At 34.5% G+C, this 16,094-nt stretch overlaps 1 protein-coding gene across 7 annotated transcripts in view; it reads left to right on the top strand.

Moving 5' to 3' along the window:
- Window positions 1-16,094, top strand: part of LOC105492475 (protein tyrosine phosphatase non-receptor type 4) — a 238,258-nt gene that overhangs the window by 177,904 nt on the left and 44,260 nt on the right. For all 7 annotated transcript variants that reach the window (XM_071072609.1, XM_011759654.3, XM_071072610.1 and 4 more), the window contains 3 exons: window positions 1,537-1,605; window positions 7,366-7,491; window positions 9,759-9,917. In XM_071072609.1, coding sequence (XP_070928710.1) covers window positions 1,537-1,605; window positions 7,366-7,491; window positions 9,759-9,917 — 354 coding nt within the window. The remainder of the gene's footprint in view (window positions 1-1,536; window positions 1,606-7,365; window positions 7,492-9,758; window positions 9,918-16,094) is intronic.

Below are 16,094 nucleotides of genomic sequence, written 5' to 3'. Positions count from 1 at the left end.
AGATGCATGGGTCACCCGTGGGCTGGAGTCCACAAACCTACACCTGCTACTACACTGTTAGAGCTCTGTTTCCCTGACTGAACTCTGACTGATACATTAATTTTCCAGTGAAGAAAAGTCAGTCTGTATCTTGCAGAGAAGTACTGCTTTAATCAAGGATGGGACCATCTACAGGATGCTTTTTCTCACTATGCCCTATCCCCATAACTATTAAAGCAGCTGCCAGCAGCTACCAGTTTCCTGCTCTGCCTTTCTCCACTTTCTGATCTTCCACCAGTACCTTCTAAAAGCAGAACCTAAGGCAAAATAATCTAGAAAATGGAATTTGTTTATCATAGCCCTTGCAAAACATAGGGCACAGGACAGGATTGGGCCTATGACAGCTCGCACATTAAATTGTATATATGTAATCGTATATATTTATAGTTTTAAAAAGTTAAGCTTTGCGTTTGTAGTTCTTAAGAACTTTAAAGCATATCCAAAGCACTTTTTAATCATCAAAATGATTAGACGTCTTGTAAATGAACTAGGAATGGGAGCATAAAAAATGGTAGCTGGACACAGTCCTGTCCCTAATGAGTATGCACTAAATAAACTTTTTTTCCCTTCATAATAAGCAGTGGTGGAGAATACTGGAACTGTTGTCATACTTAAAATGTTGAAATGCTCTTTTGACTGACAGATGGTACTGGGACTATCAGATCTATTACTTTCTCCACCAGTCTCTTCATGTACATATCCTTATCTCTGTTCCAAAGTATTCAGAGGATTAACATCATTATTCTAATGTGGAAATACAAAACAATGATGAACTTTAATGTATTACCTCCCTCTTAGAGGAAATACTTTCTTAGGAAAATTCAACTTGAAGTTTAAAAATCATGGTAATATTTCTCATTTTTCCATTAAAATCTCATAAAAGTGTCATTCAATTCATATTTACTGATCTTTATCCATGGAAAATAGTCTTAAAATTGCTTGCTTAACTATGGAAACTGGCATTTGGCTGATTTTATATGCATTCGTTATCTATATTTGTATATGGTTACATTTGATACACCTCAAATTTATGTTCATTCACAGTTAAGTAATGAGAATGTCTCAAATAAATGCTCTGAGAACTTTTATTAACAAATTTCATCTGAACACATTGGTGTATACCTCAGAAGAAGATCAGTTTCTCTGTATCAACAATTTCCCTCTAGACAAATCAGCTTGAAAACAAATCTCCTAGTGCCAAACCCCCACCATTTTTCTGCCTCAGTTCCTTCCTCTAAACAAAAATCTGGAGCTGTTCTGTGTCTGGACATGGAGGGAGTTGAACACATCTTTCTTCATGAATGGGAGAAATGTAACTAAGCTTCATTCATCCAGGCAGAATTGGAATGTTGTCCAGTCTTTTTATTCTCTGCTTCCTTTTCTCTGCTAGAAATGTCTTGTCTTTTAGGAAATTATACTATAATCATGTTATGTGTTGTCATTTTATCTTATAGTTCTCTTTAAGACTTTATTGTTGTGCATATTTATATATTTCAGTGGGAGAACTGAAGTCCAGTCAGTTCAGTATGGCAAAGAAAAGGCAAATAAAGACAGGGTATTTGCAAGGTAAGCCAAATCTGTTTCATTGTCTGAATTTTTTTAAAAGATGGATTGAGTTTACTAAAATTTTTCTAAATATTTTTTCTTAAGTTTTTCTAAATATTTCAAATTTTTGATTACAGAATTATCACTATTTAACAGTAAATAATGTTGAGGGAATGATAAACTAGCTTGTCTAGTTTATTGATTCATTTTTTATATGAACATTAATAGTGTGCCAGGCATTGCAGCTCTGAATAGGCTGATCAGATATTATGTTATTAATATAATATTTTGTTCAAGGTTGCTTTCCTTTTTTAAACATTTTTGAGAAATATAGTGACTTATTTCATGTTATCAAGCCATTTCCATATTTATTTAAATTATATTGTTAAGAGATAAGTTGTCTTATTTTTGTTTACCATTTATTGTCTTTGTTTCTTTAGGGTCTATCATAGTCAATTTGCTCTTCTTTTTTTGTTGTTGTTTTTGTTTTGAGACGGAGTCTTACTCTGTTACCTAGGCTGGAGTGCAGTGGCCCAATCTCAGCTCACTGCAACCTCCGCCTTCTGGGTTAAAGCAATTCTCCTGCCTCAGCCTCCCTAGTAGCTGGGATTACGCATGCCACCACACCTGGCTAATAGTTTTGTATTTTTAGTAGAGATGGGGTTTCACCATGTCAGCCAGGCTGGTCTTGAACTCCTGACCTCAGGTGGTCCCCCCACCTCAGCCTCCCAAAGTGCTGGGATTACAGGCATGAGCCACCACTCCTGACCTAGCTGATTTGCTTTTTAACAAGTGAAATGACATGATAAGATCTGTGTTTTAGAAAATAGTATTATGAGCAATGATGGAGAATGGATTAGAAAGGAAAGCCTCGTTACCCAGAAACTAATTATAAGGTAATTGCAGTAATCCAAGTGAAAATAATAAAGGCCTGTACAAAAACATTGGTAATGGAATGGAAAATAGGGAACAAATTTAAGGAATGTTTTGTAGGCAGAACTAGCAGAATCTGATGACCAACTGGACACAGGTGTGTTAGAGACAAGAGTCTGTTTTCAGTGAAAATTACTTTGAGAGGCTAAGTCTGTTAATTAGTTATGTGCTTGGCATCTACTGCTATTAGAGGCTTGAGTTTTAATAAAGAGAACTAGAAAGTTTGCTTTTGATTTCACTCTGTTTAAATTTTGTTCTTAAGCCTTTATCTAACAGACCTTCTTTGTGTTTCCAGAGTAAAGGGAGTTTTGTGTTCTTGGTTTTTTTCTTCCTCCTTCCAAAAGTGGAAATTGCTTTTTTCCCCTAGTAATGTAAGTGATAGCTCATTATGTTTAAATACTCCAACAGTATCAAAGAACATAAAGAAAATTTATCATCCGAAGACAACTTTTTAAAAAAAATTTTATACTCATTATTCAGGATTTTTTTATGCATATACTCATAGAGACATTTTTATATGTGTGTATGTTTGTTTTGAAATTGTTTTATACTATTTGTTGTTTGTTTTTATCATTTAACATATCATGCACATTTTCTTTGCCGTTCAAAAATCTAGTCATTTATAATGGCAATAAATCTTTTAACAGTTAAATACTTTAATTGTAAACTATAAACTTAACTTTTAGGATTCCTGCCTTTACTGAGCCACGTCCCTGCCTCCAGAGTAGTTGTTGCTAAGACTTTGTAAGGATATCACAGTAATATGTGACATACAGCTTACATTTAGTAGTCTAGTATATGAGGAAATAATAGTTTAGTACGTTGTGAATTAACATTAATAGAAGAGCCATAGATGGTAACTTAATCTTTATTTTAAAAATCAAATGCTTGAGATAATATACTTTATTTTCATTGTGTTGTGACTGATAGGAAAATTTGCACTGCAATGTGAGGGGGTTGGACCAAATGGTGTCATGAGTTGTCTTCAAATCAAAAAATCCTATAATTTAAACCTGTGATAATGGAAAACCTTCACACCTAAATTACTTTGAATTCACTTATGGAAAATGAAATCTGAGTCAGTGTATTTTTTTAAAAAACCAATAACATTTCTAAAAATATTTTTCTGATTCTTAGTGTTGTAACACCATAACAATGTACTTAAAACTTTTTTATTCCTCTCTTAACAAGCGTCTTCTTTCTTGCTTGACTTTTATAAAAAGTATAGAACATGTGATTTGATCACTAGTTGTATGTAGTATATCCTAATATGAATACCAGATCATAGGTGTATTTATATATTAAGTTAATATCACATATAAATGGTTTCTTTATAAGTGTTAATGTTTTAATATTTTGATCATATCAGATTTTAGAAATAAGCAGAGTTATACCTGCATTTAGTTGTTCATTTTGTGTATTCATTATTAAAATGTATGGTTGTTTAATAGGTTATTTTATAAAACAAAGAGCCATTATTCAGTGAATAGTAGAGGTAAAATTTCAATATTATAAGCCTCAAACAACTCTCCTATTCCTTTTGTTTTTCTGGAATTGTGTGGTTCCTCTGAAATAATAAGGTATCAGCTACAATGAGGTTGTAATAGTACTGGGCTGTTTAATGATCTCTCTTCCTCTGAAAGATGAAGCTTTTCTGGGATTGTTTTTCTAATACGTTAGGATCTAATTGTAATAAACAGATACATACCTACCAAAATTCTCTCATGGTTTTAGTAATTATTAAGTTATTTTATTAAAGTACCAGATAATTCTAGAGTTCTTTTTTTTCCTTTGGGTTTCAGTTGGCAATATGAATAGATAGAAAAGGCTCCTCCTTAAACTTTTCATATAATAATTTTTTAGCAATCATTAAATGTTTTTTCTTTTTTCTGATTATCACCGCTTCGTGTTCGCCTCAGCAGCACATATACCGATAATCACCTCTTCAAATTGCTTTCACATTTTGCAGTTGTCATATATCTAAGAAAAGAGAAAAACAATGTTCTCATACAATAGAAAAATAAGGTGCCCTGCACAGAAAAGAAGCTTACCACATCGCAAACACACTGATGCTGTGTGGTATTTTTTTCTCTGAAATTTCCACACTCAACAGGAAACATAGACAGCAAGCTTGAGTGGGCGGTTCCCTGAGGTTAAAACTGTTAATAAAATGAAATACATGAAGTTTGGTTTTAAGTTCAAAGTGTCCAGCCATGTTTAGTCCATTAACAGCAATAAAGTGTTCTGACGCTTCAGACTAGGTGAGTGTGCTGGAATTTTTTTTCTTCAAATGACTTTTTCCAGCTTTTAGAAAATGAAAGTAGTTGATGTACTGATTACAGTTAGTGAACTTTCATACAGCTTACATTTCGTAGTTTAATATTTGAGGAAATAATAGTTTATTACATGATAAATTAGCATTAATAGAGCCGTAAATACTAATCTTTATTTTAAAAATCAAATGCATGAGATAATATACTTTATTTTCATTCTGTTGTGACTGATAAGAAAATTTGCACTGCAATATGAGGGGGTCGAACTAAATGGTGTCATGAATTGTCTTCAAATCAAAAAATCCTATAATTTAAACCTGTGATAATGGGAAACGTTCACACCTAAATTACTTTGAATTCAGTTACGGAAAATGAAATCTGAGTCAATGTATCTTTTTTAAAACTAATAACATTCCATGTCTTAGAAAATGCCTACAAGTTTTTTGATTAAGGAAATGTCATTAGGCCAAACTAAAAAAGTTTTAGCTATGAATTGCTGAAATGATAGGACACTTGTGTAGTTTAGATTCATAAGTAACTTAAATTTTTTGTGGTTTAGTAAAATTAATAGGCTAAAACATTGCCCTGAAAATTTGGATATTCATAAATCATAAAATTCAGGAGGTAGGGAGAGACCTATGGGTCATATTGTGCTAATAAATTTATACATTTAGATACAGAAACATAAGAGGTTTGCCTAATAAGCCACATCTAGAATTCAGAGTCCTTATTATTTTAATGCTTCCTACTGTACACATAATAATGATTTATTCAGTTCTCTTTGGTCAGTGTTATTGTGCGTTTTAGTCCAACCTTTCTTTTTACACGTTTAACATATTGGAAAGGAAATTCTAGTAGATAGTGAAACTTCAAACTTCGTGAGATCATTATGTATCAGAATTCTAATGTTATTAAGTTTTAATGTAATCAGATGAGTTAATATAGCGTTTGCTTTGTGCCTTCCTTGGTAATTGTTTTATTTTTTTAGCCATACAGAAGTGTATACATAGTACATAATGAGAGGAAAATATCCCAATGAGCTAAAAAGCAAGTCCAATACTACCTGCAATTCTTTATCATTATAGGAAAATCTGAAAATAAATCCAAATTCACACAACAAAAGCCCATAATTCCTATTAACTATAACCAAAAATAGTCTTCATTTTTAAATTTTAATCAAATAGGTATTTCTACCTAAATGTTTATGATCTGATTTTTGTAGGAAGACAACAGGATGTTTCATTTTTTGTAAATTGTGCTATAATGGAAAATATATATAATTTTTATATGCTTCAGTTAATTACTGAAATATAATACTGTTTACAAGATGATTTATTATATACTTTATATATGTAGCTTAAATTATTAGCCTCCACATTAACTCTCCACGTTGTAAAGCCAGGCATTTAAAGGATAACATATATTTTCAGCTAATTTTGTCCATTATCTGAATTTGCATATAAAAATACTTTACTTGTTAACATTCCTAAAATTCTAAGGGTTTATGATCTCTGCATAGATCAATATCTTTTGATCTGAATGAATCAATATCAAAATCTTTCTCTCTCTCTTTCTCTGTTTCTCTCTCTTTCTCTCTTTCTTTCTTTCTTTTTTTTGAGACAGGGTTTTACTCCTGTCACCCAGGCTGTAATGCAGTGGTGCTAGCACAGCTCACTGCAGTCTCAAATTCCTGGGCTCAAGTGATCCTCTGACTTCAGCCTCCCAAGTAGCTTGGACTACAGGCACCTGCCATCATACCCAGCTAATTTATTTTTTATAGAGACAGAGTCTCCTTATGTTGCCCAAGCTGGTCTCAAACTCCTAAGTTCCAGTGATCCTCCCATCTGGGCCTCCCAAAGTGCTGGGATTACAGTCCTGAGGCACCCCGCCCAGCCAAGATCTTTTTTCAAAACATCACTTAGTTTTCATCTTTATCATTAGGATACCTGATAATATATAGATGGGTAACAAAACATATCCTTTTACTCCCCACCAATAAACAGAATTGTTAACCCTCCAAAATGTTTTTGGAAAAAAGGGAAAAATCCACTAACCTACTATATGTAAAAAATTGTTTAAGTAGATAAAATATAATATGCATAATTATTTTTGTTCTGTATTCATTGAGGCAGAGGACTGGAATTTAGATATAGAAGCATTCAGGAGATAATGTGCTAGGAATTATTTAATACAGCCCAAGATAAGCTAGTGTTCCAGATACTCTGGAATAGAAGTAGGTAGTATCTGTCTTATCAGTAACATATGAGAAAACGTTTGGTAGCAGACCCTTCCCTTTTTACCTTTCTCCTTCCTTTTCTTGTTTCTTCTGTTTTTCCTCATCCTTCTTATTCTCTTATTCTTTCTAGCCTATCCTTCCTTTATTCTTCATGTAAAACCAGTGTACATTCTTAGGAAGTTATTTGGTAAATAACCTCTAAATGCATTAATTTTTTACAAGTAAACTCTTTATGTTGCTCGTCTAGAACATAATCTATGAAAACAAATGTAGGATTTGATTCATAGTTTGGGATATAAAAATACAACTTTTAACATATTATTTAATTTATTTCTGCAGATCCCCAAGTAAGCCCTTGGCACGGAAATTAATGGATTGGGAAGTAGTAAGCAGAAATTCAATATCTGATGACAGGTTAGAAACACAAAGCCTTCCATCACGATCTCCACCGGGAACTCCTAATCAGTAAGTGTGAATTCTGTGACCAACATCAGGTGTGAATTTTGCTAATTTCTAATTATTGGCTGTATATTTTTATGCCTAAGATAAAGATACAGGCAAAAATTGAGTTCTTTCGGTGAAACATGATTTTTGTTGCTCCAGAGCATTATTTTCTCTTCGCCTGCTGCTCATTGCAGAAGCAACACGGTATAGACTTGCGGGATGAGAGTAGCACATTGAATAAGGACCCCCACTCTCAACTTTCCTCAACAGTTAACTTTCGCAGTTAAGAGTTCCTGATAAATGAAGATCTGTTAGACTTAAAATCTCATATGATTGTTGTTGACATACTCACTTTTCATGTGGATTCCCAGCAGAATTTCTAGGGGAGCATATATTGTTTGAAAATGCTTTGCAAGTGATTGTGATTCTCTGAAACCCCCACCTCAACCATGGCTTCAGCATGTTCTATGGCCTAGGAAAAGGGGTTTCCAGCACCAGTCCCTACAAGTTTAGTTCTCCCTGAGCTAAAAAGCACTGTGTGATTCACCACTCACCGTATATGTACTTCAGTCTGACATTGCTCACAAAAGTTGTATGTTTTGGTGTAAATGATTGTAAGATCATAAATTAGCCAAATGTACTAGCCAAAGATGTTGATTATCTTAATTTGATAATATTACAAATGTTGTATGTAATTATGATAATGGTAAACAAATGTGTGCCAACATATTAACATACTTTATTAACTCATAAGGTTCACTTATACTTGAATGTTGGTATGCAATATAATATTTGAAGATGTCTTTTTTCATAAATGTTTTACGCACATTAATGTTTAATAAATTTGCACAAAATTCTAAACGTGGCTGGGTGTGGTGGCTCATTCCTGTAATCCCAGCACTTTGGGAGGCCGAGGCTTGTGGATTCCTTAAGGTCAGGAGTGCGAGACCAGCCGGGTCAAAATGGTGAAACCCCATCTTTACAAAAACACAGGAAAATTAGCTGAGCATGGTGACGTGCACCTGTCAGGTGGGTGGGGCAGGGATTGTTTGAACCCGGGAGGCAGAGGTTGCGGTGAGTTGAGATCACGCCACTGCACTTCATCCTCGGTCACGGAGTGAGACCCTATCTCAAAAAAAAAAAAAAATCTAACAGCTACAGCATTGAAGCCTATTATCAGCTGAGGAATAAACTTTACCATATCGGAACAGTTTATACATAAACAGTTTGGTTCACAGAGCTTTAATACTTACATGTTAAAGCTACTCCTAGAAAAAAATGGACTTAGTAATTTCTATCTTGCCAATTTCAGGTTGCTTTTATCATTTTTTCTCATAAATGATTGCATATATTCAAAGCCTCATTAGGTTGTCTGAAGAAAATTCAGACCTTGTTTTTCTCTTCCCTTTTGCAACCAGCCATTTCTTCATTTATACCAGCAACATTAAAAAACAATAGCAAGTTATAGAAAATGTAAGATATTTAAGCCAAAGTACTCAAGTAATTAATTAATTAGCAGTAGCTCTGATTAAGTTTTCTGGTTAATGAAACAATTTTAGATACAACCTAAAAAGATTTTTTAACATTCTGAAGAGATAGTACAAAGTGGTGGTTAAGAGCATGGGCCCTGTAATCACTGTATACTTGACCTTGGGCAAGTTAATTAATCTCTGTCTCATTTTTCTCATCTACAAAATTATATTTATAATAATGTCTTTCTTATAGTACTGTTACGAGGATTAAATGAAATGCTTAGAGCAATGTCTGACACATACATAAGTACTGAAATATTGTAATTAAAAATTATAACAACACTACTTTGTGTGACTGTCAAGAGGATGGCAATAGAATTCAGTATCTATTCTAAGGATTCAAAGAAAGTCCTGTAAATAAAAGCATTTATAATGATTAAAAAATAATTCAGACTAGAATATATTTCTAAATCATTTATTCTAATCCCTTTATTTTATAAATGCTGAATAAGACAAAATCGTAGTGACTGACACCTAGAAACATTAAGGCACTTAGAGATAGTAGGTGACTTTACGGGTAGAATCCTTGGCAGATTGTTGACTGTAACTCAGATCACTGACTTCCCATTCTCTGTTCTCTCTGTTTATATCACACTGTCTTTTTCAGAGATTGCTTAGTCAACATGGCTTGACTTAAAAACACATACCCACTTTCTGATGCAACCATATATTAAGAAACTTGGAAATTTTTTTTAAAAAATTTAAAAAATTTTTAAAAAGCATATTTTAATTCAGTTTTTCTCCCTCTTTATTTAGTCGAAATTCTGCATTCACGCAGGAAGGAACCCGGTTACGACCATCTTCAGTTGGTCATTTGGTAGACCATATGGTTCATACTTCCCCAAGCGAAGTGTTTGTGAATCAGAGATCTCCGTCATCAACACAAGCTAATAGCATTGTTCTGGAATCATCACCGTAAGAGCTTTTTTATTTTGCTTCCTCACTCTGTGTTTTCAATGCCCCAAATTGCTTTATTTAAAATAATCTGGGAAATTAGGATATTTGATACAAGATTTTAATTATGCAACTTTTCAAAAGTTATATATTTGCAATTATGCTCATTTGTTCCTGAGAGTTCTTGTTGCCTCTCCCTCCCCCACTCAGTCACTGTGTTGTTATTTTGTTGACTTAGGTCTTCAATTTTTAGTGTATAAACTCAAATATTTCTGCAGATAATGTAGCACTCTGGTCAAGGAGGAGGGTAAAGTAGAACTTTCTTAATATTTTTAAAGGAAAAGAACCATAAGTATGAGTAAAAAGTGTTGAGAAAATTAAAATACTTACAAGGTATGTAGATAGGTAAGAAGATTTTTGAATTTACCTATGTAGATAGGTAAGAAGATTTATTTCTTGAGAAGGAGAAATTGGTGTAAGATATAGTGAATGTGATCAGGGGTAAAGAGTGGGCCCAAGAGTGGTAGGTGGAAGAGAGTACAGGTGTAGGGTCATGTTTGTCCCTGGGTAGGGTAAACCAAGGAAGACTGGCTGAGCTATCAAAACAAGTAAGAGTTCAGCCTGCATGATGTATATCTTGGTAAAACATTTTGATTGTGTGTATATATTATTTAAAATGGAGAAATAGGACAAATACACACTGTACAATGATACCTGTGGGGAATTAGTTGGCAAGAAATAAGATTGATGGGAGATTTAATGTTTTATTACTTTAGAATTTATAATTCTAAACTTTCCGGTTGATTTTTAATAATTATGTATGTTTTAATTTGGAAACTTTAAAAAGTATAGTAATTAAGGACATGATTGAAATATTGATTTGATTTTAAAATTACATACTTTCATGACATAAAAATGAACCATATGCAGGAATCACAAAAGCCTAATTATTACAAACCAAAACCAATATAACTCTTGAGGCCTAACAAAATTATCTTTATCTATTTTTAAAGGGCCTTTTCCAAAGAAAGACATGTAAACACAATTGAATATTTCCACATGTAAATTTTATAGATTCACAAACCCCCAAATCACTTGCTGATATGGTTTGGCTCTGTGTCCTCACCCAGATCTTACCTTGAATTGTAATCTCCAGGTGTCAAGGGCAGGACCAAGTAAAGGTAGTTGAATCATGGGGGTCATTTCCTCTTTCCGTCTTGCTGTTCTTGTGATAATGAATGAGTCTTACAAGATCTGATGGTTTTATAAGTGTCTGGCATTTCCCCTGCGTGCACTCATTTTCTCTCCTGCCACCCTGTGAAGAGGTGCCTTCCACCATGATTGTAAATTTCCTGAGGCCTCCCCAGCCATGTGTAACTGTAAGTCAACTAAACCTCTTTTCTTTATAAATTACCCAGTCTCAGGTGTTTTTTCATAGCAGCATGAGAATGGACTAATACATTTGCCATCTCAAAACACCTTTATTCTACTTTCCTGACTTGAGTGGAGAAGCAAGTTCAGGGTAACTTGGAACTGTGAAGAGTTTTTGCTTCTTCTGTCTTGTGCACAAGATTATAAAATGCTTGGAGTCTCTTTGGACATGTATTTTATAAGGCTTATGTGTTTGTATTCCATTTTGAATCTATAATACTGCATTTGACATTCAACCAGTTTTTAACCTTAAGAATAGTGAGAGAGTTCTGAAAAGATAAGCTTAATAATAATAACTTACTTAGTTGCTTACAGTCAGTTTTACATAAATTCTCTCACTGTTCTATTCAGGAGAATTCAGTGAAGTAGGAAAGATATGTAATATCCATTTTATAGATAAGAAAGCCACACTTAGAACACTTGTCCCAATTTACAGAACAAAAACTCAGGCTTTCTCTAGCAGTCAGCCAGGAGAACTTTGTATTCCAAACAAGATGTTATAGATGTTCTTTGATTTGCAATTTAGATAAAATACTTTGCAACTTGGAATCCATAGATTTTAGTTTTTCTATTGTCCAAATGTGAAAAGAATTTAAATGATATATTGGATTAAGCACAGAACATTTCAACATGTAATGAAATAGATTTTTTTAAGGTTTTTCACATATTCCTTTTTTTAATTGTCAGATAAAATCATCTTACCAATTCTTTATTTAAGTGAGTACAGGAGGTTGCTTATACTGTTTAGAATAAAGTTATCATTTATAGGCTAAGGATAAAGTAAAGGAGACCACAGTCTACAACACAGCATGTGAATTGGATGGTTAAATTTATTAGGATACAAATTTCTAAAGGCGGCAACAGAGAGCTGCATTAACTGCAAAATGAGCTTTTTTTCACTGCTGTTTGTTGAAGCATTTATAAGAAAATTTAAAGCTGACTGGACTGAAATAAATTGTGCACATTTTTTCACATATCTTGATTGACATTTCTAACAAACCTTTGGCTACTATGTGACAATATATTGCTCTGTTACCAGCATAGTACACTTGAATATAACATTTTCATTATTTACTCTCCACTTAACATTTTTCAAAATGTCAAATTGCCAAGTCTGGTGGTGTGTACCTGTTGTCCCGGCTTACTCAGGAGGCTGAGGCAGAAGGATCACTAGAGCCCAGGAGTTCGAGGATGTGTTGCTCCGTGATGGCACCTGTGGATGGTCACTGCACCTCATCCTGGACAATACAGCAAGACACCATCTTTTAGAAACCAAAAGCAAAAAAAAGGTCAAAGTTTAAGATAAGCAAGTTATTTTTGGTAAAAAGCCCCAATATGAATGTGGGGCATTTGGAACACTTTTAGAATTATATTGCCATCTCTCCTTTCTCTTAACAACCAAAAGTTAACACGAGTAGTACTTTTTTTTTAATGTGGGTAAAATTTTTTTTTTTTTTTTTTTTGAGACGCAGTCTCACTCTGTCGCCCAGGCTGGAGTGCAGTGGCGCGATCTCAGCTCACTGCAAGCTCCGCCTCCCGGGTTCACGCCATTCTTCTACCTCAGCCTCCTGAGTAGCTGGGACTACAGGTGCCCGCCACCTCGCCCGGCTAATTTTTTGTATTTTTAGTAGAGACGGGGTTTCACCGTGTTAGCCAGGATGGTCTCGTTCTCCTGACCTCGTGATCCGCCCACCTCGGCCTCCCAAAGTGCTGGGATTACAGGCGTGAGCCACCGCGCCCAGCTAATGTGGGTAAAATTTTTTGTGGGTAAACCGTGTACAGAATGTGTTTCGAGCCCTGGTGCCCCCTCCTCTAGTACATTTTAGGCAAATTATTGGTTTTAAATATATTAAAACAATTGAGTTAGAAATGTTATCAATTAAAGTAAATATGGATGTATATAAGCCCTGGTGTTTACTAATCTTGCTTTCTGTTCATTAAAATATAAGTAATTTCTGTTAGAATTTAAAATATAGCAGTATTACCATAACCAAAATGAAGTGATTTAAAATACTCATATTCTGGATATGTTCTGATAAGTTCTAGGAGTTCTGTTGAGGCCTCAGATACTGACTGGGGGGATGCTTATTAGCATTTACCCATTTTGTAAATTGGCTTCTTAGAAACTTTTTTTTTTTTTAGGAAAATGTTCCGCTGCCACGAAAAGTTTGGAAACCTCTGATTTAAAATAACCTTCCTCCTTTTTGCAGTTACTTTCTTTTAGATGCAACTATATATCATAGTGGTTACGAGCACAAGCTCTGGATTCAGACTAGGTTTAAAACGGGGTTCCACTACTTCTAATTAGGTGACCTTTGGTGAGTTATTTTATCTCCGTAAGCCTGTTTCCTTACTGTTAAAAAACAGGGTGATAATAATACCTACCTCAAAGGATTGCTATAAGCATATAATAATTACATAGCTTTTTTCAGTTAAGCTTTTGGGATATATTCCAACAACTTTTAATATATTATCAACAGTTTGTCTGGATATTTGAAGTGTGAGCATCTGATTGAACACAGTGAGGAAGTCTCCAGATTCTCAACTTTGTTCTTACATCCCTAATCACACGATATTCTAGGCAGACTTTATAATCCACAAGTGGCTTTTTGTTTGTTTGTTTGTTTACTTAGGGACAGGGTCCTGCTCTGTTGCCTAGGCTGGAGTGCAGTGGTGTAATCACTGCTCCCTGCAGCCTCGACCTCCTAGGCTTAAGTAATCCTCCTACCTCAGCCTCCCAAGTAGCTGAGACTGCAGGAGCACGACACCATGCCCAGCTAATTTTTGTATTTCTTGTAGAAACAGGGTTGCATCATGTTGCCCAAGCTGGTCTTGAATTCCTGGGCTCAAGTGGTCCACCTGCCTCAGCCTCCCAAAGTTGTTTGGGAGGATTACAGGTTTGAGCCACCGTGCTTGGCCATCTTCAAGTGTTAAATCCATTTCCCTGAGCCATTCTTTCCTGGACTATTCCATTCTAGTCTTATCTAATGAATCCCCACAGCTTTTTCCATACCTCATCAGTTCCTTTTGCTTGGTCTTCAAAGCTTTGCCTTTCCTCCACCCCTCTCAACTACTGGCACTGATGATTTCCATCTACAATTCATTGTCCCCAATTCCCATTCCAGTCTTGACCAAGTTTAGCAATATGTTGTGAACTCTTCAAATACCAGGCTATTCTAGGACAAGGAGATTTAAAAAATCAAAGAAGGTTTGAATAGAAGGAGATACCAAGCCATGGGGACTTAGAGAATGTACCATATTAGATGCTATATTCGTGGCATCAAGACTAATTACGGCTCCCTGGACAGTAGCTGCAGTATGCTTACCTGTCATTCATCTCTGGCTAAAGGCTCTGTCACTTGCACTTGGGAGCTAAGGGTGGACACCTTGATTTGGTTGAAACCAAGACTCTCCGGTCTCTGGGAGGCTTGTTCTGGAATAGATTCTTACTGATAAAATCACATGACATTGTCAGTTCTATTCTTAGATATTAATCATGTCCCTGATAGTTTACATGAACTTTTTAAAGTGCCTTGTGCATTAATTAATAATCAACCTGAAATGGTGTTTACTTTGAAACACTGTCATTATCAGAATAAAGTAGCCAAAGTGTTAAGAAGCCTGAATTTTGAATCAGAATTTTATCTGTATCTAATGTAATATAAGTAAAGTACAAGTTGTGTTAAATGCGTATTGAAGATGAGAATAACAGTAGTGATTATAATTAAATGAGACATGATCTCTTGATATACATCTTAGAAAATAAGAGGTTTGTTTTTTTCTTTAAGAGACAGGGTCTCTCTGTCTCCCAGGCTGGGGCATAGTGGCACAATTATAACTCACCACAGCCTCAAATTACTGTTCTTGAATGATCTTCCCATTTCAGCATCCTGAGTAGCTGGGACTACAGGTGCACACCACCATCCCCAGCTAATTAAAAAAATTTTTTTTTTTTTGTAGAGATGGTATCTTGCTTTGTTGCCCAGGCTGGAAAATAAGAGTTTTTAAAAGAGCCATCATTTCTGGCACATTTGTATTAGTGTCTAACACGAATATAGTTTTTGTTTTCTAGTCTATTGGAGTAAATTTTATGTTTCTGTGACAGATTTCTATGTACAGTCGTGCCTTTACCGTTGTTTTTTTTTTTTTTTTTTTTAATTCATGATTTTCAAGGGTTGTTCATTTTTCTTTTTTAAAAGTAACTAAAATAATCCCTTCAGGATTGAATTTTTTTCTCACTTTCCCTAAATCAGATATTTTCCAGTTCCCTTCCTTAAAGCCGGATGATTCCCTCCACTTGTATGTCTCCAGCTACAACCCTGATCCCTGCTTCTTTCTTTAATTTCTATTTCCCTACTCCTGCCTAAACTGCCTGTTAGTACATGTTGGCCTTCTTTGAAAATTAGAGGTCTCTTCCTTGAAGGTACTATCTGTTACTTCTGACAGGGCTGTGTTTCACTATGCTGCCTAGTTATTCTCACAATTGCATGATGTCTCTTCATTCTCTTATACTTGGCAGATTTGTGTGTGTGTGCACTTAGAAATAGTATTGTTTTTAAGAATTGGACTGTTTCATGACATTATTTTTAATGTATCTTTCTAATTATAATGCAAGGTTTACCTATGAAAGTCATCTTCCTAGATAACTGTTTAGGTAATAAATATAATGTATATGATAGCTGTACAATAGAAATGAAGAAGAAAGTTATTCATTAAAGTAAATCGAATTAATATTCTTGGAGTATGTATTTTAAAAAATGTAATTGA

The sequence above is a fragment of the Macaca nemestrina genome, chromosome 11, assembly GCF_043159975.1.
Source record: "Macaca nemestrina isolate mMacNem1 chromosome 11, mMacNem.hap1, whole genome shotgun sequence".
NCBI lineage: Eukaryota > Metazoa > Chordata > Mammalia > Primates > Cercopithecidae > Macaca > Macaca nemestrina.
This window is presented reverse-complemented; position numbering and strand designations above follow the sequence as displayed.